General features: G+C 49.0%; 1 protein-coding gene across 1 annotated transcript in view; it reads right to left on the bottom strand.

The window, feature by feature from the left end:
* LOC116967435 (methylcytosine dioxygenase tet3-like) overlaps positions 1–22,671 on the bottom strand; it is a 79,812-nt gene that overhangs the window by 45,090 nt on the left and 12,051 nt on the right. The window contains exons 2-3 of the mRNA XM_033013992.1: positions 7,767–10,079; positions 7,232–7,724 (exon numbers count right to left, since the gene is read on the bottom strand). Coding sequence (XP_032869883.1) covers positions 7,232–7,724; positions 7,767–10,034 — 2,761 coding nt within the window. The 5' untranslated portion in view covers positions 10,035–10,079. The remainder of the gene's footprint in view (positions 1–7,231; positions 7,725–7,766; positions 10,080–22,671) is intronic.

Genomic DNA, 22,671 nt, shown 5'->3' with positions numbered 1-22,671 from the left:
AATGATAGATCTGTGCTCTATCTGGCCACTGGTTCCTGTTTTGGTTGCCTGTTTGCCCAAAGCTGACTTTATTTTACTCCTTAAATATGGACACAGACTTGACTTCACTTTAGTTCTTGTCTGGGTCCAAAGTCCACAGAAAGGGCCACATGTTCGGCTGTTTTTACCAGCTGTAACCTGCAGCCTTAAACGTCAACGGCTCAAATGCTCGATGAGTACTGCCAGCGGTGCACAGCGGTAGAGTTGCTGCCTTACAGCGCAAGAGACCCGGGTTCGATCCTGACTATGGGCGCTGTCTGTACGGAGTTTGAACGTTCTCCACGTGACATGCGTTGGTTTTCTCCGGTTTCCTCCCACACTCCAAAAAAGCCCAGGTTGTAGGATCAATGGCTTCTGTATAAATGTGAATGTTCCTCGTGTGTAGGGTGGGGTGGAAGATTGCAACCTTCACGTGGTCCGCCCGGTTTCGACTAATGCAATCGACTCGACGTGCACAAACGGAAGATCAAATAGAACAAGTTGTCCAACAACTTTAGGCTGTGCACAAGCCACACGAAAGAAGAAGAGTGTAGGGTAGTGTTAGCGTGCGGGGATCGCCTGTCGGCGCGGCACCCGGGAGAACGTGCAAACTCCATATAGATAGCATCCGCAGTCACGATCGAACCCGGGTCTTTGGCGCCGTGAGGCAGCAACTCCAACGCTGCCTCACCACGCTGCACTTGTATCGACTTTAATATTGATATTGGCCCAGTTAAAAGTAACTACAAGATTGTGAAAGGGAATTCCTTTCTTCTCTTCACCTTCGTGGGAGGAGGCGGGTAGGACTTCATTCCCAAGAGACCTGGCTTTAATTATTTGACACTTATCCCCCCCCCCCTGCCCTAAAGCCCAGCTGACACACACTGAGTTTCTCTCTATCTCTCTGTCACATCTGTTCCTCATTCATCTCAAACAGTTTAATCAAACCACCTCTAACCTTCGACATTCCAGAGAGCACAGTCTGCAATTCAATTCCTTCAGAGCCCAAGTAACATTATGGAAAAGTACTTGTAAAAGAAAAGCAGAAGATGCGACCATTCGGCCCATTGAGTGAGTTTCTTCCCAGGGTATAGAAGTGTAAAAACACACACCTCCAGATTCAGGGACTGTTTCTTCCCAGCTGTTATCAGGCAACTGAACCATCCTACCACAACCAGAGAACAGTCCTGAACTACTATCTACCTCATTGGTGAACCTGGGACTATCTTTGAATGGACTTTACCTTGCACTAAACGTTATTCCCTTTATCATGCATCTGTACACTGTAAATGGCTCGATTGTAAGCGTACTGTCTTTCCGCTGACTGGCTAGCACGCAACAGAAGCTCTTTCACTGTACCTCGGTACACATGACAATAAACTAAACTAAACTCAGGTAGATAAAAGTGCTGGAGAAACTCAGCGGGTGCAGCAGCATCTATGGAGCGAAGGAAATAGGCAACGTTTCGGGTCAAAATCCTTCTTCAGACTGATTAGTTTAGGTAGTTTGGTTGAGCGTCATGTATGCCGAGGTACAGTGAAAGCTTTGTTGTAGTGTGGGATTAAAACCCACACGTTTGTAGGATAATTGGCTTTGGTAATGATTGTAAATTGTCCCTAGTACGTTGGATAGTGTTAGTGTATGGGGGTCACAGTGGGCCGAAACTAAAACTCTCAAAAACAATTGTCTATTCATAGCAAAAGGATTTGAGTATAGGAGCAGGGAGGTTCTACTGCAGTTGTACAGGGTCTTGGTGAGACCACACCTGGAGTATTGCGTACAGTTTTGGTCTCCAAATCTGAGGAAGGACATTATTGCCATAGAGGGAGTGCAGAGAAGGTTCACCAGACTGATTCCTGGGATGTCAGGACTATCTTATGAAGAAAGACTGGATAGACTTGGTTTATACTCTCTAGAATTTAGGAGATTGAGAGGGGATCTTATAGAAACTTACAAAATTCTTAAGGGGTTGGACAGGCTAGATGCAGGAAGATTGCTCCCGATGTTGGGGAAGTCCAGGACAAGGGGTCACAGCTTAAGGATAAGAGGGAAATCCTTTAAAACCGAGATGAGAAGAACTTTTTTCACACAGAGAGTGGTGAATCTCTGGAGCTCTCTGCCACAGAGGGTAGTCGAGGCCAGTTCATTGGCTATATTTAAGAGGGAGTTAGATGTGGCCCTTGTGGCTAAGGGGATCAGAGGGTATGGAGAGAAGGCAGGTACGGGATACTGAGTTGGATGATCAGCCATGATCATATTGAATGGCGGTGCAGGCTCGAAGGGCCGAATGGCCTACTCCTGCACCTAATTTCTATGTTTCTATGTTTCTATGTTTCTATTAGTTGTATAATTAATAGACAGTCTCGGTGGCGCAGCGGTAGAGTTGCTGCCTTACAGCAAATGCAGCGCCGGAGACAAGGGTTCGATCCCGACTACGGGTGCTGTCTGTACGGAGTTTGTGCGTTCTCCCCGTGACCACGTGGGTTTTCTCTGAGATCTTCGGTTTCCTCCCACACTCCAAAAACGTACAGTTTGTGGGTTAATTGGCTTGGTAAATGTGCAGGGATCGCTGGTCAGCGCAGACCCGATGGGCCTGTCTCCGCACTGTAAACATATAAGACCGTTAAGGGCTTGGACACGCTAGAGGCAGGAAACATGTTCCCGACGTTGGGGGAGTCCAGAACCAGGGGCCACACGCAGTTTAAGAATAAGGGGTAAGCCATTTAGAACGGAGACGAGGAAACACTTTTACTCACCGAGAGTTGTGAGTCTGTGGAATTCTCTGCCTCAGAGGGCGGTGGAGGCAGGTTCTCTGGATACTTTCAAGAGACAGCTAGATAGGGCTCTTAAAGATAGCGGGGTCAGGGGATATGTGGAGAAGGCAGGAACGTGGTACCGATTGGGGATGATCAGCCATGATCACATTGAATGGCGGTGCTGGCTCGAAGGGCCGAATGGCCTACTCCTGCACCTATTGTCTATTGTCTATTGTCTGTACCTCTGAACTAAATAAACTGAACTACAACTTGACTCAATGCAAGTTATAATATCATTGAAGACTCTGGGATTATCTTTAATCGGACAATCGGACTCTATCTTGCACTAAACGTTATCCCTCTTCCCCTGTATCTGTACACTGTGGACGACTTTTTAATCTTGCACAGTCTTTTCTCTGGTTGGATACCACGCAACAAAAAAAAGTTTTTCCTACTCTAAAAATAAACTTTGCATTTTCACGCCAACCTCCATCTGCCTGGCTTGCCCACTCACTCAGTGTGTCTACGCTGTCATCTTGACAGCATCATCCATCCTCCTCACAGTCTGTGTTCCCACCTCAATTTTACATCATCAATAAACTTGGGAACGCTACACTCAGTTCCCACCTCAGAGTCTTATATTTGGATTGTAAACAGCCGAGGTGAAAACACTAAACTGGGCGCTGGTTACCTGAAGGGCTTGCTTCCAAGTTATCTTAACTTACGGGCCCCAGTTCAAGTAACAATGTCCGTTGTTACTCTGTTCTCGAGTTTTAGTTGAGGGGGCTTCAGCCCACCGAGTCCACGCCGACCAACGGTCCCCGCACGCTAATGGCCCTGTCCCACCGTACAAGCTCATTCCAAGAGCTCTCCCGAGTTTAAAAAAAAATCAAGCTCGTGGTAAGCACGGAGAATGAACGTAGCGGGTACGTCGGAGCTCGGGGACGTCTCTTAGCGGCTCGTAACGCTAACGGCGGGTACTCAGGAAGACCCGCTAACGGCAGATAAGCACGGGAAGACTGGTGAAGATTTTTCAACGTGGTGAAAAATGTCCACGAGAGCCCCGAGTACCGACGAGCGGCCATTACCGTAAATCTCCGAGTTCGAATCAGGGCAAACTCGGGAGAGCCTCAGTAGCCTATTGAGCCACACAGCAAGGTAACAAGCCATGTGGTCCATGGGATGTGCACTGCTCTTTGAGCACCAAATGCCACTAATTCTACATTAATCCAATTTTTTTTAAATTACAATAAACAATAGACAATTTTTATCTAAATGGCGTCAAGTTGGGAAAAGGGGAAGTACAACGGGATCTGGGGGGTCCTTGTACATCAGTCCATGAAAGTAAGCATGCAGGTACAGCAGGCAGTGAAGAAAGCGAATGGCATGTTGGCCTTTATAACAAGAGCAGTCGAATACAGGAGCAAAGAGGTCCTTCTGCAGTTGTACAGAGCCCTAGTGAGACCACACCTGCAGTATTGTGTGCAGTTTTGGTCCCCTAATTTGAGGAAGGACATTCTTGCTATTGAGGGAGTGCAGCGTAGGCTTACAAGGTTAATTCCCGGGATGGCGGGACTGTCATATGCTGAGAGAATGGAGCAGCTGGGCTTGTACACTCTGGAGTTTAGAAGGATGAGAGGAAATCTCATTGAAACACATAAGATTGTTAAGGGCTCGGACACGCTAGAGGCAGGAAACATGTTCCCGATGTTGGGGGGAGTCCAGAACCAGGGGCCACACAGTTTAAGAATAAGGAGTAAGTCATTTAGAACGGAGACGAGGAAATACTTTTTCTCACGGAGAGTGGTGAGTCTGTGGAATTCTCTGCCACAGAGAGTGGTGAGTCTGTGGAATTTTCTGCCTCAGAGGGCGGTGGAGGCCGGTTCTCTGGATACTTTCAAGAGAGACAGAGAGAGATAGGGCTCTTAAAAACAGCAGAGTCAGGGGATATGGGGAGAAGGCAGGAATGGGGTAGTGATTGGGGATGGTCACATTGAAGGGCGGTGCTGGCTCGAAGGGCCGAATGGCCTACTCCTGCACCTATTGTCTATTGTCTATTGTGACAATTAACAGGAAGCCAGTTGTTGCAGCCATTTTGTGGCAGAGCAATATCTTGCCACGCTGACTTCCCTTAAAATGATTGTGTAGACAGGACTGCCGCAGTGATCAATATTAATGGAGTTGGCAGCATTTTGAACAGAGCATTTTGCGGCAGAACCCTAAATAAAAGGCGCTTTTAATTATAATTCTTGCGATTTATCCTTCATATTAATCGCAGTCCATGCTGGTCGTTCTGCAGCACCGATCTGATCCAAGCCCCCTCTGTTGCCATGGTGACGGCGTGCAAGCCAGCGAGCCCGATGCAGTGTGGGGAGATTAAAGAGACCAGCTCATGCCAAGCGCAAGGGTCTGGCGGGGAGGCAGACAAAAGTTCCAGCCTGGTTTTGGAACAACGACCGGCGAGAAACGATCTGTGTGCCTTTCTCATGCGTAGCACGTCTTAGCCGCTAAGGTGCGGAGGGGGGGGACATCAAATGCAGCCCATTTGGACCCTTGCCACATGGGCACACAGCAATCGTTCGACCACAAAGCAACACGTCTGATGTTATTGAAGCATCTGACTCATGAGACACCAGAGAAAGTGTTAAAAATGGTTTGCTTGACTCCTTTGTCTTTTCCACCACAGAGAAGTCAAATCCTACTGAACAAAATCTCAACACAAATACTACATGCAAAAAATGACAAAAGGATCAAACTTAGTTTACACCAGCAGAACAGGAAAATAATGTCCAGACTTTGACTTGAGAATTAAGGGACAGAAGTTTAGGGGTAACATGAGGGGGAACTTCTTTACTCAGAGAGTGGTAGCTGTGTGGAATGAGCTTCCAGTGGAAGTGGTGGAGGCAGGTTCGATTTTATCATTTAAAAATAAATTGGATAGGTATATGGACGGGAAAGGAATGGAGGGTTATGGTCTGAGTGCAGGTAGATGGGACTAGGGGAGAATACGTGTTCGGCACGGACTAGAAAGGCCGAGATGGCCTGTTTCCGTGCTGTAATTGTTATATGGTTATATGGTTACATGGGCTTCTCTCTCTCGCTCTCTGAGTGCTTTTTTTTCTCCCAGGAATCGTTCGTGCTTGGTTTCCTCCACAACTTGTGTGGAAACCAACCCCAGTCTGAGAACATAACTGCATTATATTGCTACCAATCAGCTCAACTTAAAAGGATTAGGCGGAGAGGCTTTGTGGAAAGTTAGAAAAAAAAAACCCCCCCAACAAAAGTGGGCTTAGACTCTGCACAGCGTGTGTCCACATTGGATCACTCTTCAACAATGTTCCAACCGGAGCTGTAATCTTTGAAAATTATTAGCGAGAGAGACACAGACAGACGGAGTGAAAGAATATGAGAGAGGGAATGAGAGAGAGAGAAACGGAGACAGAGGCAGTCAGAGAGGAAGAGAAAGGGAGGCAGACAGAGAGGTAGACAGAGAGAGAGAGAGAGAGAGTGAGAGAGAGGGGGGGGAGGGTGAAGAGAGTGGGAGAGAGTGTGGGGAAGAGGGACAGAGTGTGGGGGAGAGGGGGAGAGAGGGAGAGAAGGGGGGAGGGGGAGAGGGACAGTGGGGGAAGAGGGGGGAGAGGTAGAGAGGGGGAGAGGGGGAGAGGAGAGAGGGAGAGAGGGAGAGGGGGAGAGGAAGAGGGGGAGAGGGGGAGAGGGGGAGAGGGGGAGAGGGGGAGAGAGGGGGAGAGGGGGAGAGGGGGAGAGGGGAAGAGGGAGGAGGAGAAGAGGGGGAGAGGGGAAGAGGGGAAGAGGGGAAGAGGGGAAGAGGGGAAGAGGGGGAGAGGGAGAGGGGGAGAGGGGGAGAGGGGGACAGAGTGGGGGATAGGGAGAGAAGGAGAAATGGGGAGACAGGGGAAGATGGAGAGGGGGAGGAGAGGGGGAGAGGGGAGGGGGTGAGAGGAGGAGGTGAGGGAGAGGGAGAGGTGAGGGAGAGGGAGGGGGGGAGACAGTGGGGGGAAGAGGGACAGAGTGGGAGGAAGACGCGGAGAGGGAGGGAGAGCAGGAGAGGGAGGGGAGAGGGGGGAGAGAGGAGATGGAGAGGGGGAGAGGGGGGAGAGGAGAGGGAGGGGGGGAGACAGTGGGGGGAAGAGGGACAGAGTGGGAGGAAGACGCGGAGAGGGAGGGAGAGCAGGAGAGGGAGGGGAGAGGGGACCCAAAGCGTCACCCATTCCTTCTACCCAGAGATGCTGCCTGTCCCGCTGAGTTACCCCAGCGTCTTGTGTCTATCTTCTGAGAACTGAATAAGTAGCTGAGTTGGTGGGAATACCTGGGCAGGTGACACAGTCAGGAGAGCGGGCTTGTGAAAACGGCCAGGATTGACAACAACAGAATCACACTTCAAGTTATATTGCGGACGATCATCAAATAAATGGAAGGTTATCTCCTTAAAAACTTACCAACACAATCACACGTTGGAAATTCCATTTGGGCCTTTTTGGACGGGGTGTCCAGCAAGCTTTTAGTCGGGGTGTTGAGATATTTCAAAGGAGAATCCAGAAAGCCACTGAGCGATGGGTTGAGAGGGGTGTTTTTTGTGGGGGTACCTTCTTCAGACTGCGCCTCCATATTCTCCCCGGAATAAACAGCGGAGAGAACTGTAATAGCACCAGAGGATTCGACTTTGATGTGCTTCGAAGACCCGCTCAGGAAAGAATTGTTAAAACACTTTGTATTTTCCCGCAGTGTGTCGTCGGCCTTGGCGGCAGCCTCTGGCGGCAGCGGCTTGCACCCAGACTGCTCATGAGGAATCCGCTTGTGGCTGCTCGGAGCCGAGGGTGCTTGGCGGTCGAGAAGGTAGTGGTGCAGGCCGGCCGAGGGCGTTTGGTTTCCGTTCGTTTCTACCTGAGACGTTGGGTGGTTGTGGCCAGGGAACTGGGGCTGCTGCTGCTGATGCTGCTGCTGATGTTGCTGCTGATGCTGCTGCTGATGTTGCGCTGCAGAGTTGCATTCAAATTCCGCCTCAAACTGCTTCAAGAGCTCCTCGATCTTCTCCTCGAAGGAGCGGGGGCTGTGCATGGGCATGTCGCCTTGCTGGAGTAGGGGCGGTGCGGGGGGCTCAGAGGCAGCACGGGTCTCCGGCTGCCGAACGGGGCTGCTCTTCAGCGAGGGCGACTGAGGGTGCCTGTGGCTGCAGGAGAAGGGATCTGGCTGGAGGGCGCACATCTTTGGGGGAACAGACCCGTCGAAGTTGGGCGACCCGCAAGGAACGCCGGGCTTGGAACTCTCCGGCTGTTTCTGGAGGGGACCGTCAGAAGTCGGGTGAAGCCCTGACTGCATCGGGCAGTCCTTGAAGAGTTGGAGTTGTGGATTCTCGCCGGCCACATAGCTGTTGTGTGTTGTTCCCACCTGCTGGTACCCTTCAGGAACCTGCTTCGCCTGAGGTAAGGGTTGGCACTGCGGGTCCTGCTGTTGCTGCTGCGGTTTGCCCGGTTGCATTTGTTGGAGCTGGTGCATGAAAAGCTGCTGCTGGATGTTGTGCGCCTTGTGAAGCTGCGCTGCATCCTTGCGCTGCTTCTGCGGAGGCTGCAGCTTCCTCTTCTCCTGTACCGGCTTCTTTTGCTTGGGCCTCTTCAGGTGCGGCTGGTGGTGGGACCACCACTGCTGCTGCTGCTGTTGCTGCTGCTGCTGCTGCTGCTGATCCTCCTCGTGGTGCAAGTGGTTCTGCTTCGGGTTCTGCTCCTGGAAGAGGTTGCGCTTGTGGTGCAGGTGTTGCTGCAAGGCTGCCTGCGTCTTCTGGTGCTTGCTCCTCTGGTGCATTTGCAGTTGCTGCATAGATTGGAGGGACTGCTGCTGCTGCTGATGCTCGGGGAACATCCCGTAGAAGCCAGCGCCCGCGGGCAAGTTGGGGAACGGCAGGGGCAGGTCTTGCTGGGTTTTGGCGGCGGTGAGGTCCTGGTGCTCGGCGGCGCTGGGCGCTCTGAGCCGGGCCGCGGGGTATTTGTTCCCGTTGTTGCCGTCCAACAGCTGCTTCAACTCACTCATGGGGTCGTGCAGAGGGGCGACGGGCTGGTCGGCGTTGCACGCCTGCCCTCCCCCCTCACCGCCGGGCCCCTCGTTCCCGCGGCTGGCCCCCGCATCATCGTGCTTTACGGCGGCCACCGAGTTGGAGAAGTCGCTGAAGGGATCCTGCAACGTTTTCAAGGCCGCGGGAACATAGTGCGCTTCACTGGGGGCCGGCTTCTTGAGGTGGTCCCATGGAGTTTGCTCGTGGGCTTGGAATTCTGGGAAGGCCTGGTGACCCGGAAGTGGTTGCTGGAGCACGGGATTCTGGGACGGGGGCCGTTGCTCGGGGCGACGATCGTCGTGCAGTTCATCGGTGGCCGCTAGGTTATCGTCGATGGAGCTGGAGGAAGTATCGCCGGTCTGCGAGGTGATGTTTATCTGCGGCGAGGACTCCAGAAACGGCTGCGGCAGGGTTGAAGACAACTGCGTAAGTGCTTCGATAGCGATGGCCGTCTGCAGGCTGATGTTCTTCTCCTTCGCGATGTTTAACGCATTCTGAGAATACTGGGGGACATCGGAGGAGTCAAAGAGGAGGGTCTCCTCCAAACCTAGCATGTGATTTTGTAGAGCACCATTTTCCACAGGCATTTCATTGGCTTTGTCAGACAGTTCAGAAGTCCTGTTCTCATCCACATCTATCACAGCTTTGATTTTCCTCTCAAACCACTCGAGATAGTCCGGGCCATCGCAAGTGTAGGGCACCGGCTTTTTCCCATGTTTATTTGGAAGACCCCATGTAGAAGTCAAAGTGCTCAAGTCATCATCGGGAGGGCATTCATCGCTCATCGGGAGGATCAACTGCACTCGTTCAAGGCTGTTGTTAATCTCTGCGTTGCATTTCTCGGCAAGGTTCATCTTTTGCAAAGGCTGAGGGTTGTGTGCTGGTGAATTGTACAAAGGTAAGCTCACTGCCGTCTCGGGGAAGGGGGATAGCTTCCTGTCGTCCCCCAGGAGGCCGTTGTCCCCAGAGGCTCCGAGGTCTTCCTTGACATGGTTCCGAACTTGGTTCACCACTTGAGTCTCGTCCCAGCCGATGTTGCCGTTGGTGTGTTGAGGGAATCTCGGATCTTCCATCCACTCGCCAGAGTCGACTGCAATGGGCTGCCCTTCTTGGCTGCATATTCCATTCACCAGGCTCGGAGCCATGTCTAACCTCAACCTACTTTCTCCAACATGGTCGGTTGGCCCCTCTTCCATTTGGCCTGTTCTGGGGCCATCCACTGAGCTCCCTTCTGAACCTGTCTACACAATAGATGAAGTATATATGTTAGAGTTCACAGCATAGTGACATATCTGAAGTGACATAAACATCAACGGTTAACACAGAAAAGAAACACAACACGGTCTCTCACTTAGTTTGGTTGAGTTTAGAGATTTACAGTGCGGGAACTGGCCCTTCGGCCCATCGAATCCCTGCCGACCAGCCATCCCTGCGCACTTACACTACCCCAACACACACACGGGACAATTTACATTCATACCAAGCCAATTAAGCATAGAAACATATCAAATAGGTGCAGGAGGAGGCCCTTCGGCCCTACGAACCTGTCCGTCTTTGGAGTGTGGGAGGAAACCGGACATTCCGAAGTAAACCCATGCATGAATATTAATTAATTTAGTGCTATTTTAAAAATATATAATGAATTATCTGTGAGTATTGTGTTATGTGCTTGTTAAGCTGCTGCAACTAGGAACTTAATTATTTAATTAGTTGCAGTGAACTCATCTTTGTGTGTCTTCTCTGGATTTTTGTGTATCTGTCAATATTACAGCTTTGAACCTAGATGAACTGTTCAAATCTTTGATGCCTTGCTAAAGCCCAAAGCAGTTTATATTTTGCCCCAAGGCAACAATATAAACCTGATTTTGTCAATGTTTTCATTCATTTTACATGATTTAAAAAAAAAAGTCAAGGAATTCAAGAATTGCCGAGTTTGCCACAGTTAAATTTCATAAATGGTTTGACTTTGGCTGGAGATTTAAAGGGGCCTGTCCCACTTTCATGACCTAACTCACGGCCTCTGCCGAGTTTGCCCTTGGCTCATACTCGCAGCATGGTCGTAACGAGGTCGTGGGTAGGTTCGTAGCAGGCCGTGATGCTAGTTGTAGGTACTCGTGGCATCAAGTAGGTCGGGGCATTTTTTCTAGCCTGATGAAAAATGTCCACGAGTAAAAAAAGGTTGTGAATTGAGTGGTGAAAGTGGGACAGGCCCTTTAATTAATGCATGTGTTGTGGTCTGTGCAAAAGTATGACTTTTGCTGAGTGATGAGACTCAGATTACACCAATAACTTTAGTGAGTGCTTCTCTGTACAAGAGCAAATGCTAAAGCTATCTTGCATGGCAGTATTTTTATACCCTGCTGTTTGAATAGCATTTGCTCCATAAAGCATTAATACTACTTTTCACCCATTGTTTTTCTTTGTATGAATGTGCAAACTAATGGCCTCTAAAATTAATCCCATCATTTAAAAAACAATTAACACAGGACTTGTATACACAGGTACACAAAAATGCTGGAGAAACTCAGCGGGTGCAGCAGCATCTATGGAGCGAAGGAAATAGGCAACGTTTCGAGCCGAAACCCTTCCAACGAAATACATGTAAACACAGTATTTGTACCTGGGTAGCACGGTGGCTTAGGGGTAAAGTTGCTGCATTGCAGCGGCAGAGACCTGGGTTCGATCCCGACTATAGGTGCTGTCTGTACGGAGTTTGTACATTCTCCCTGAGACCACATGGGTTTTCTTCAGGTGTTCCAGCTTCCTCCCGCACGCCAAAGACGTGCAGGTTTGTAGGTTAATTGGCTTCGGTAAATTGTAAATTGTCCCTGTTGTGTTGGGTGGATCACACTGTATGTGGGTGATCGATGGTCGGGCAAGAAGGGCCTGACTCGATGGGCCGAAGGGCCTGGTGCCACGCTGTATCCTAAACTACAGTTTAGTTTAGTTGAGAGTTACAGTGCGGAAATAGATTCTTCTGCCCACTGAGTCTGCACTGACCAGCGATCCCCGCACATCAACACACGCCTACACACATTGGGGAACAATTTACACTTATACCAAGCCAATTAACCTACAAACCTGTACGTCTTTGGAGTGTGGGAGGAAATCGAAGAACGCAGAGAAAACCCACGTGGTCACGGGGAGAACGTACAAACTCCGTACAGACAGCACCCGTAGTTGGGATCGAACCGGGGTCTCTGGCGCTGCAAGCGTTGTAAGGCAGCAACTCTACCGCTACGCCACCCTACACTAGACTGTGTCTTCGGTAACACTGCGGACTTTGGTTTTGCGCTATAATGTTCACCTGATGTTATTGTTATTATTGTATTATTGCTCATTATCTATTCACCCGTGTGTCAACAAGCCTGATAAGCTGCAAGCAAGTGCAAATGTCACAGTTCCAGTGCTGGGACTTACTGCAATTAAACGCCCACGACTAGATTCTTGTCCGTTTAGAAACAGTCAAAAGTTGGTTGCCGAACAATAGCCCGCTTTATAACTTGTTATATTTTTGTTTCCATTGAGGAGAATATTAAAACTGGCTCGCATATAAAACACGAGGTCAGGCACCAGATGGAATCAGATTTAATGGATGGGTCCAAACCCTGTTCTGACGAAGGGCTTGGGGCCAGAGATGTTCTTTGACCACGGATGCTGCTTGACCAGCTGAGTGTATCCATAATTGTTTCAATTACAGATAGAGTCATACGGAACAGAGATGCTGCCTGTCCCGCTGAGTTACTCCAGGATTTTGTGTTGATATCCAGTTTGTGTTGCTGGCTGGGTTGGAATGCAAACGCCCTCCCCCTCCCCCCTCCCCCCACCATCCTCGCCCTGTCTTAAGCAATAGCAGTGTGTGTGTGTGTGTGTGTGTGTGTGTACATGCCTTACAGCCTGTGTTATCCACGGGATCTGCTCAGTTCTGCAGCCCAGTGATAAGCAGTGAAAGGCATTGGAGTGAGAGGCCGGAGTTATCAGTCTGACGAATGCCGGGTGCAGATCCACAGGCAAACATGCAGCTCGTCCTGGACACATTCCAGATGAAGAGGCAGCTTTGGCAAACCCGAGTCAAGAGAGGAACCACAAGCTGCTCCTTCCTGACATCAGCATCTGTAACTAGTCGGGTCGCCAACTTTCTCACACTCCCAAATAAGGGACAAACGGTCAAAATACGGGACAAATTCCCCGACGGCAATTCGTTGACCGACTCGGCCGTAGCTGGGTGAATGATGAGTTGGCCCGGGGTGCTGGACTGCACGCAAAGCCCAGCCGGCCAGCGGGCCAGCTGAGGAGTCCGGCTCTCCATCCGACTCATGAACCGATGATCGGCCATGAGAAGGAGGGGTGGTGGTGGTGGTGGTGTCGGCGGTAAGCGAAGGTCCGAAGGTCGGACCGACCGACGGGGCCACGGGCGAGGTGCTGCTGCTGCACTCCATGGGCTGCACTACGTCGGGACTGGTGAGGCGGGGCCGTTCGCAGCACTCCGACCCGACAGTCCCCTCGACCCGAGCAGCAGCAGTCAGATACGGGTCAAGGGCGGTCCCGTACGGGACAAACCAATTTAGCCCAATATACGGGATGTCCCGGCTAATACGGGACAGTTGGTGACCCCAGTAACTGGATACCTGTCACTAGTGGAGTTCTGCAGGGGTCGGTACTGGGGCCACCACTTCACCGAAGCCAATTGACCTACAAACCTACACATGTTTGGAGTGTGGGAGGAAACTGGAGCACACGGAGAAAACCTGTGCAGGTCACGGGGAGAACGTACAAACTCCGTACAGACAGCACCCGTAGTCAGGATTGAACCTGGGTCTCTGTGCTGTGAGGTAGCAACTCTACCACTGCGCCATCGTACTGCCGCATACAGTAGCGCATCAGTTGTATCCCTTGCTGTGAATCTCCCTCTGGCCTCCACACCAGCCTTCCCTGGTCTTGTGCCCCCAATATAGATCCTGACCCTAATCCAACCCGCCACCAAGCTCAATAGTAACTGAGGCAGTGTTTATTAGTTGGCACCCATACAATGATTTTTTTTGGACACATGTTTCACTTCCTTATTCGGCTTCAGGCAAACTATTTCAAAAGCCATGTGACACTCGTTTTTTTTTTCTCTGGAATCTCCACAGAGTTTTTATATTAAAAAAGTATTTTTTCCTATTAAAAGTCGCCCGCCATATCGTTGCGTTGGCCCTGGCTGCACATGAAGCAGTGAAAACTGCACTCACGGAGAACAGTACAGCACGAGAACAGGCCCTTCGGCCCACAATGTCCGCGCCGAACATCTACGACTGTATGTTGACTGAGAGAACTGCAGATGCTGGTAAAATCGAAGGTTGACACAAAATGCTGGAGTAACTCAGAGGGTGAGGCAGCATCTATGGAGAGAAGGAATTGGTGACCTTTCTGGGTCCACACCCGGAATGTCGACAATTCCTTCTCTCCGTAGATGCTGCCTCTCCCGCTGAGTTACTCCAGCATTTTGTGTCCATGTACGACTGTATCTCAGGATGTGGATCAATATTAACTTAACACCAATACAAATTCACGATAAATCAGACTGAAGAAGGGTCACCCACTCCAGAGATGCTGCCTGAGTTACTCCAGCGTTTTTGTGTCTATTCCCAGCAACATAGACTCCCTTTCTATCATCCCACTAACCAATATTCCTCAAGTGTTTTCACACGAGTTACATCTTCATCCCACCAGACTTCCCTCATTACCTCCCTCTCACAGTCTCCCAACGCCTCCTGCAAGTGTGGGGACCCAACACAGACAGTGGAATACATAGTCACCAGTTGCCCCGAACACCGGCCACCGAATGGTGAACGAGGTCTAATTGACCTGGATGATGGCACGTTAGCTGGGCTCGCCTCAACGGAGCTGCAGGTCTAAAAGACTGGATAGACTCGGCTTGTACTCGCTAGAATTTAGAAGATTGAGGGGGGATCTTATAGAAACTTACAAAATTCTTACGGGGTTGGACAGGCTAGATGCAGGAAGATTATTCCCGATGTTGGGGAAGTCCAGAACAAGGGTTCACAGTTTAAAGATAAGAGGGAAGTCTTCTAGGACCGAGATGAGAAAATCATTTTTTACACAGAGAGTGGTGAATCTGTGGAATTCTCTGCCACAGAAGGTAGTTGAGGCCACAGTTCATTGGCTATATTTAAGAGGGAGTTAGATGTGCCCCTTGTGGCTAAAGGGATCAGGGGGTATGGAGAGAAGGCAGGGATGGGATACTGAGTTGGATGATCAGCCATGATCATATTGAATGGCGGTGCAGGCTCGAAGGGCTGAATGGCCTACTCCTGCACCTATTTTCTATGTTTCTATGAAGGGCCGAATGGCCTACTCCTGCACCTATTTTCTATGTTTCAATGTTCTATGTTTCTATAAAAGACATACGACAGAAGAAGGCCCTATGCTCAATAGACAATAGGTGCAGGAGGAGGCCATTTGGCCCTTCGAGCCAGCACCGCTATTCAATGTGATCATGGCTGATCATCCACAATTTGAAGTAACGGACTTCAAATGTGGTGCGTTCTTCAGAAAATATCTACTTTGTCCGAGTTTAATACAGACCCAGCTCTGATGCATTCCTTGCCTAATTGCAACTGAAATAATTCAACTATATTATGCAGAGACAAAATGCCACGATTCTTCCCTGCTGTAAGTACAACTGTTCTGAAGAAAGAATATACCAATTCAGTACAAGAATGGAGTACTGTACGATCTGCACTGGGTACTCTACCAGTTCAGATCATGGAATACTCTTTGAAGTTGGTTAGTAACAATCGATGACTTTTTGCAAATTATCTGTCACGAGATTTAAGGAAAATGTTTGCAAAATTGGGAAGAGAATCCTCCATTCTGTTCGATTTCTCTATCTTGAAGCAATCTCCCCATGAAATAATATACTTCAATTGCACTATTTATGGCTGAACAAACAGACCCTTGCAACCCTGTTCCATCACCTGATACAAACAATGCATCTTTAGAGAGTCACAAACTCACAAGACTAGAAATCCTATTGCTTTGGTCCTCTCTATACAGCTTTATTGTGAACTTAATGGATTATACTTACCCTAGACATCATGTACACCACATTGTATTAGGCTAGAGTCATAGACTCATGGAGCATGGAAACAGGCCATTGGGTTCAACTCGTTCATGCTGACAGAAATGCCCCATCAAAACCTCTAAACCTTCCCTATCCATGTACCTGTTCAAATGTCTTTTGATTGTTGTTATTGTACCTGCTTCGACCAAAGATGTGCACAGTGCTGGATTGATTCAGCAGGTCAGGCAGCATCACTGGCGAATAGGGTTGGGGGGCTTTACAGTCTGAAGAAGGGTCCCGACCCAAAATGTCACCTATCCTTTTTCTCCAGAGATGCTGCCCGACTCGCTGAGTTACTCCAGCACTTGGTGCCTATCGTTGGCATAGAACAGCATTTGTTCCACCAATTCTGGCAGCTTGTTCCATACACCTACCACCCTGTGTGAAAAAAAATTCCCCTTGGGTTCTGTTAAATCTTTCCTCTCTCACCTTAAACCTATGCCCTACAGCTCCTAGTACTTTGGGTACTTATGCAGAGGTGACCCAGATATGCCCAGTTTAGTTTAGTTTTGTTTTGGTTAGAGTTACAGCGCGGAAACAGGCCCACGGTTTCTGCGCCGACCAGCGATCCCCGTACACTAGCACTATCCGACACACTGTGGACAATGTGCCATCCTTACTGAAGCCAATTAACCTGCAAACCTGTCCATCTATGGAGTGTGGGAGGAAACCGAAGTACCAGGAGAAAACCCACGCGGTCACAGGGAGAACGTACAGACAGCACCCGAGTCGGGATCAGACCCGGGTCTCTGGTGTTGGAAGGCTACAACTCGGGACGACAGATGGCACAATGGGCTAAGTGTTCGGCTGGCAACCGGAAGGTAGCCGGTTCGAATCCCGCTTGGAGTGCATACTGTCGTTGTGTCCTTGGGCAAGACACTTCACCCACCTTTGCCTGTGTGTGAATGTGTGTGAATGTGTGTGAGTGATTGGTGGTGGTCGGAGGGGCCGTAGGCGCAGATTGGCAGCCACGCTTCCATCAGTCTGCCCCAGGGCAGCTGTGGCTACAGAAGTAGCTTACCACCACCGAGTGTGACTGAGGAGTGAATGAATAATGCGATGTAAAGCGCCTTGAGTATTAGAAAGGCGCTATATAAATCCCATCCATTACCACTGCGCCACCCTGCCACAGGTATAAAATGTCCAAAATTTGTTGCCACCTGTAAATGGTACAGTTACTCACACCAAAACTAGTTCTTAGAATGCCTCAGAAATGTAAACTAAACAGCAACTGGCCTCAGTCACCTTGATATCCAGTCCATCTCGCTGATAAAGAAGTGTAGGAAGGAACTGCAGATGCTGGTTTAAATTGAAGGTAGACACAAAATGCTGGAGTAACTCAGTAGGACAGGCAGCGTCTCTGGAGAGAAGAAATGAGGGTCTCGACCCAAAGCATCACCCATTCCTTCTCTCCAGAGATGCTGCCTCTCCCGCTGAGTTACTCCAGCATTCTGTGTCTCTCTTTGGTATAAACCAGCATCTGCAGTTCCTTCCTACAGGTTGCTGTGGACAGTCCCTTACTAGGTAATAGTGGACAATTGGCAATAAAGGATATCCTACCCCTCTACTCTTCATTATAACTAGAGTTTACTGTATTTGAAAGGTCACCTGACGGTCATTTCCTCCTCTGGAATCTCCACCGATCTTTACAGTGTATTGAAAAAATATTTTGCTTTCAAAAGTCTCTTCACCCACCCTGTCCTTCCACTGGCACTGACTACACAAAATAAGTGAAATCTGCAGAGCGCAATCACATAGAACAGTATAGCACGAGGACAGGCCCTTCGGCCCACAATGTCTGTGCCAAACATGATGCCAGGACCAACTCTTATCTGCCTGCACATAATCCATATCCCTCCATTCGCTGCATATCCATGTGCTTCTCAAAAAGTCACTTTAAATGCCACTATTGTATCTGTAATACCACTATTGTATCTGCAATACCACTATCATATCAGCAATGCCAGTATCTGCAATGCCAGTATCATATCTGCAATACCACTATCATATCTGCAATGCCAGTATCATATATGCAATGCCACTATGGTATCTGTCACTTGTACATACCAGGGGACTTGTGCTTTACGTGGCCACGGACAGGGACAGCGAGACCTGGGTGTCATGGTACACCAGTCATTGAAAGTGGGCATGCAGGTGCAGCAGGCAGTGAAGAAAGCGAATGGTATGTTAGCTTTCATAGCAAAAGGATTTGAGTATAGGAGCAGGGAGGTTCTACTGCAGTTGTACAGGGTCTTGGTGAGACCACACCTGGAGTATTGCGTACAGTTTTGGTCTCCAAATCTGAGGAAGGACATTATTGCCATAGAGGGAGTGCAGAGAAGGTTCACCAGACTGATTCCTGGGATGTCAGGACTGTCTTATGAAGAAAGACTGGATAGACTTGGTTTATACTCTCTAGAATTTAGGAGATTGAGAGGGGATCTTATAGAAACTTATAAAATTCTTAAGAGGTTGGACAGGCTAGATGCAGGAAGATTGCTCCCGATGTTGAGGAAGTCCAGGACAAGGGGTCACAACTTAAGGATAAGGGGGAAATCCTTTAAAACCGAGATGAGAAGAACTTTTTTCACACAGAGAGTGGTGAATCTCTGGAACTCTCTGCCACAGAGGGTAGTCGAGGCCAGTTCATTGGCTATATTTAAGAGGGAGTTAGATGTGGCCCTTGTGGCTAAGGGGATCAGAGGGTATGGAGAGAAGGCAGGTACGGGATACTGAGTTGGATGATCAGCCATGATCATTTTGAATGGCGGTGCAGGCTCGAAGGGCCGAATGGCCTACTCCTGCACCTAATTTCTATGTTTCTATGTTTCTATGGGACTATCACAATGTTTAAGAAATATTTAAACAGGTACATGGATAGGACAGACTACTTCCTAGACAGAACATTTTTCCCCAACATGGAAATATCAAAGACGAGAGGGCATAGCTTCGAGGTTTCAGATTTAATTGGTAAATAAAATGGGAAATTCCCAATACGACTGGATTAGTAATTCAGGTCTTTTCTTTAATATAAAACTCTATTTGCAATTACTGTAAGTCATATGGAATTTTTATTTTGCCTTAAGATTGTTACATGCACTTTCAATATGCTATTATAGCCCACTGGCCAATCCCATTTGTTTCTGATTTCATGCTTGGCGTGTGGCAACGACACATTTAATCGTGTAATATGATCTTCGATGTGAACATATTGTTAACACTCCTGTATAAAACACAAAGTGCTGGAAGAACTCAGAAGGTCAAGAGGCATCTGTGGAGGGAATGCAACGAGGATGTATCGGGTTAGAGCCTTTCTTCAGATTGGGTCTGAAGAAGGGTCCTGAGCCTAAACGTTATCTACGAGTCCGAAGAAGGGTTGGGACCCGAAATGTCTTTGGTCCAATTCCCTCCAAAGATGTTGCCTGATCTGCTTTGGTTTAGTTTAGCTTAGCTTAGAGATACAGTGCGGATTCAGGCTCTTCAGAGTCCATGCCAATCATGGACAATTTACAATTTTAACCAAACCAATTAGCCTGCAAACCTGTACGTCTTTGGTTTGTGGGAGGAATATCGCGGGGTGATGCCTGTATGGTCGTGAGTAGTCTCCCAGAGAGTTGTACCTTTTTCTGGTCTCCGCTGGCTTTTCAACGTGTTGAAAAATTTTGGGAACCTGCTGCGACTATGACGGGTGGTGGCAAGTCGCCGAAAAAGATCGCACAAGTGGGACAGGCCGTTAACTCTTGCTTGACTGTTTCGGAGTTGCCCCACAGGCAATTATCCTTTCTCGGCTTAGTATAAATATTGTCCCTAGTGTGCATTAGGGTAGTGTAATGTGCGGGGATTGTTGGTCGGCACAGACTCTTTGGGCCAAAGGGCCTGTTTTCGCATTGTATCTCTAAACTAAACTGTGTACACAATATGCCAGGTGCGGTGTCCCTAGGCACTATGTAAATGCTGTGGCACATCTTTATTCCAGTAGTCAAATGCTCTCATAATGAAGCCGACATACCGATTACCTCCCTATATCGGCAGGTGAGCTTTCAGAATACAAAGTGTATCTTCTTAGCCCCCCTTCAGTCGTGGCTGACCATGGGTGTCTCCAGGGTGCTGTTCCCTATATGGAGGACGCCAGTGCGTGACTTTGTTTAACGTGGGGAGACTGGTGCACAGACAGCCACCCCACGGTCCTTGACAGATCTGGGTCAGGATCCAGTGGCATGGAGTCCAAGACGACCGGAGACCCTTTTCTGCTGCAGCCTTCATCCGCCTTCCCAGCCGTTGTGACGCTCCACTAAAGTCAGCCATCGTCCTCCGCCTGTTCCACCCTTGAGGTCTTGGTTGGACTGCTCTTTGTCAGGGACCTCCCCCTCGACCTTGGGTGGTCCCACCAGGAGCATAGCTCCAGACGGCATCGCTCTCAGGATCTCAGGACCACACAAGCTTCTCCACCACGACAAGGTGACAATCCACGGAGAAAGGTCTACCTGCATCCCTGTGGACAACATTACCCAGTCTCCCTCAAAATTCAATGTCTTACACTTTTTCCCTGCACATTTTGTTCCATATAATATTCGATCTGCCCTGTTATTAACCAAACAGCTCGCCTGTATCCATCCCCAAAGCCTCTTCACATCCTCCTTCCTCCTCACAATCCCACCTAGTTTCAATTTGTGATGCAACAGGGGAAATAGGCCCTTCGGCCCATCAAGTCCATGCTAACCCAACCATCACCTACTCACAAAGAAGAAGAAGGAGGAGGTCCAAAGATGGGTCTCGACCCGAAACGTCGCCCATTCCTTCTCTCCAGAGATGCTGCCTGTCCCGCTGAGTTACTCCGGCTTTTTGTGTCTATCTTCGGTTTAAACCAGCATCTGCAGTTCCTTCCTGGTTCTGTGTCACTCCACTTTCTCATCAGCGCCCAACATGTTCTCATCAGCGCCCAACATGTTGGGAGAAGTGGTCACTTCATCCACAAACCTGCAGGTCTTTGGGATGTGGAAGGGAAGGGCAGAAGCCCTTGGGTTCACTGGGCGAACGTGCATGCAAACTCCACAGAGACAGCACCCGTAGTCAGGATCGAACCCGGGTCTCTGGCGCTGCGAGGTGCCAACTCTACCGCTGGGCCACTGTACTGTCTAGATTTGGCCGGAAGGAAGGTCTGGGGTTGATGCTTCTGGGGACTGATGCCGGAAGATAACCCCTCAACACCTGCCAAGGAAATCATTTTGGAACATTGCTCACAAACCACGATGTCTTGCTTCTCTTCTCCTGTCCCCTGAGCTAAGGGACCAGCTGCACCACTGCATCACCACTTAAATTTGCATCGTCGGTAAGCTGGTCCCTTGATGTAGAGTGTGAGTAGTCAGGTATCACAATTGCTGCGTAAAAAGGATTCAATGAGGGACGAACGGGGTCCCGATAGATCGAGGGGGGCCGCTGCCATTTACGGCAGCAGGCAATAGATAGGACTACAAAGGTAGACACAAAATGCTGGAGTAACTCAGCGGGTGAGGCAGCATCGCTGGAGAGAAGGAACGGGGATGTTTCAAGTCGAGACCCTTCTTCGAGATCAGTCTGAAGAAACATAGAAACATAGAAAATAGGTGCAGGAGTAGGCCATTCGGCCCTTCGAGCCTGCACCGCCATTCAATATGATCATGGCTGATCATCCAACTCAGTATCCTGTACCTGCCTTCTCTCCATATCCCCTGATCCCTTTTGCCACAAGGGCCACATCTAACTCCCTCTTAAATATAGCCAATGAACTGGCCTCAACTACCTTCTGTGGCAGAGAATTCCAGAGATTCACCACTCTCTGTGGGAAAAATGTTTTCCTCATCTCGGTCCTAAAAGATTTCCCCCTTATCCTTAAACTGTGACCCCTTGTTCTGGACTTCCCCAACATCGGGAACAATCTTCCTGCATCTAGCCTGTCCAACCCCTTAAGAATTTTGTAAGTTTCTATAAGATCCCCCCTCAATCTTCTAAATTCTAGCGAGTACAAGCCAAGTTTATCCAGTCTTTCTTCATATGAAAGTCCTAACATCCCAGGAATCTACCTGAAACATCGCCCATTCCTTCTCTCCAGAGATGCTGACTCACCCACTGAGTTACTCCAGCATTTTGTGTCTACCTTCGATTTAAACCAGCATCTGCAGTTCTTCGTTACACAGTAGATTGGACTGTTTGGTGAACTTTTGAAACTATGTCGGCGTCAAAACCTGGCGACACTTGTGTACTGCTCAGGTGAGGTCTGCTGCACACAAAACAAAACATGTCACTGTACCTCGGTACATGTGACAATAAAGTATACTTGTTTAAGAAAGAACTGCAGATGCTGGAAAAATCGAAGGTAGACAAAAATGCTGGAGAAACTCAGCAGGTGAGACAGCATCTATGGAATAGGTGATGTTTCGGTTCGAGATGCTGCCTCACCCGCTGAGTTTCTCCAGCATTTTTGTCTACCTATAAAGTATACTTGAATCTTTGAAGAATCTTTTTTTTTTTGTTTGCTATCCTTGCAGGCAAAACACAAGGAATTTAATCCACAGATACAGCAGGAAAGGCAGAAAGGTGAATCGTGTGCAGACAAAATTGCTGGGGAAACTCAGCGAGTGAGGCAGCATCTATGGAGCGAAGGAAATAGGCAACGTTTCAGGCCAAAACCTTTCTTCGGAACGTTTCGACCTGAAACGTTGCCTATTTCC

Source organism: Amblyraja radiata, chromosome 39, assembly GCF_010909765.2.
Source record: "Amblyraja radiata isolate CabotCenter1 chromosome 39, sAmbRad1.1.pri, whole genome shotgun sequence".
Classification (NCBI taxonomy): Eukaryota; Metazoa; Chordata; class Chondrichthyes; order Rajiformes; family Rajidae; genus Amblyraja; species Amblyraja radiata.
The sequence above is the reverse complement of the archived record's forward strand: the minus strand, read 5'-3'. Positions and strand labels throughout refer to the sequence as shown.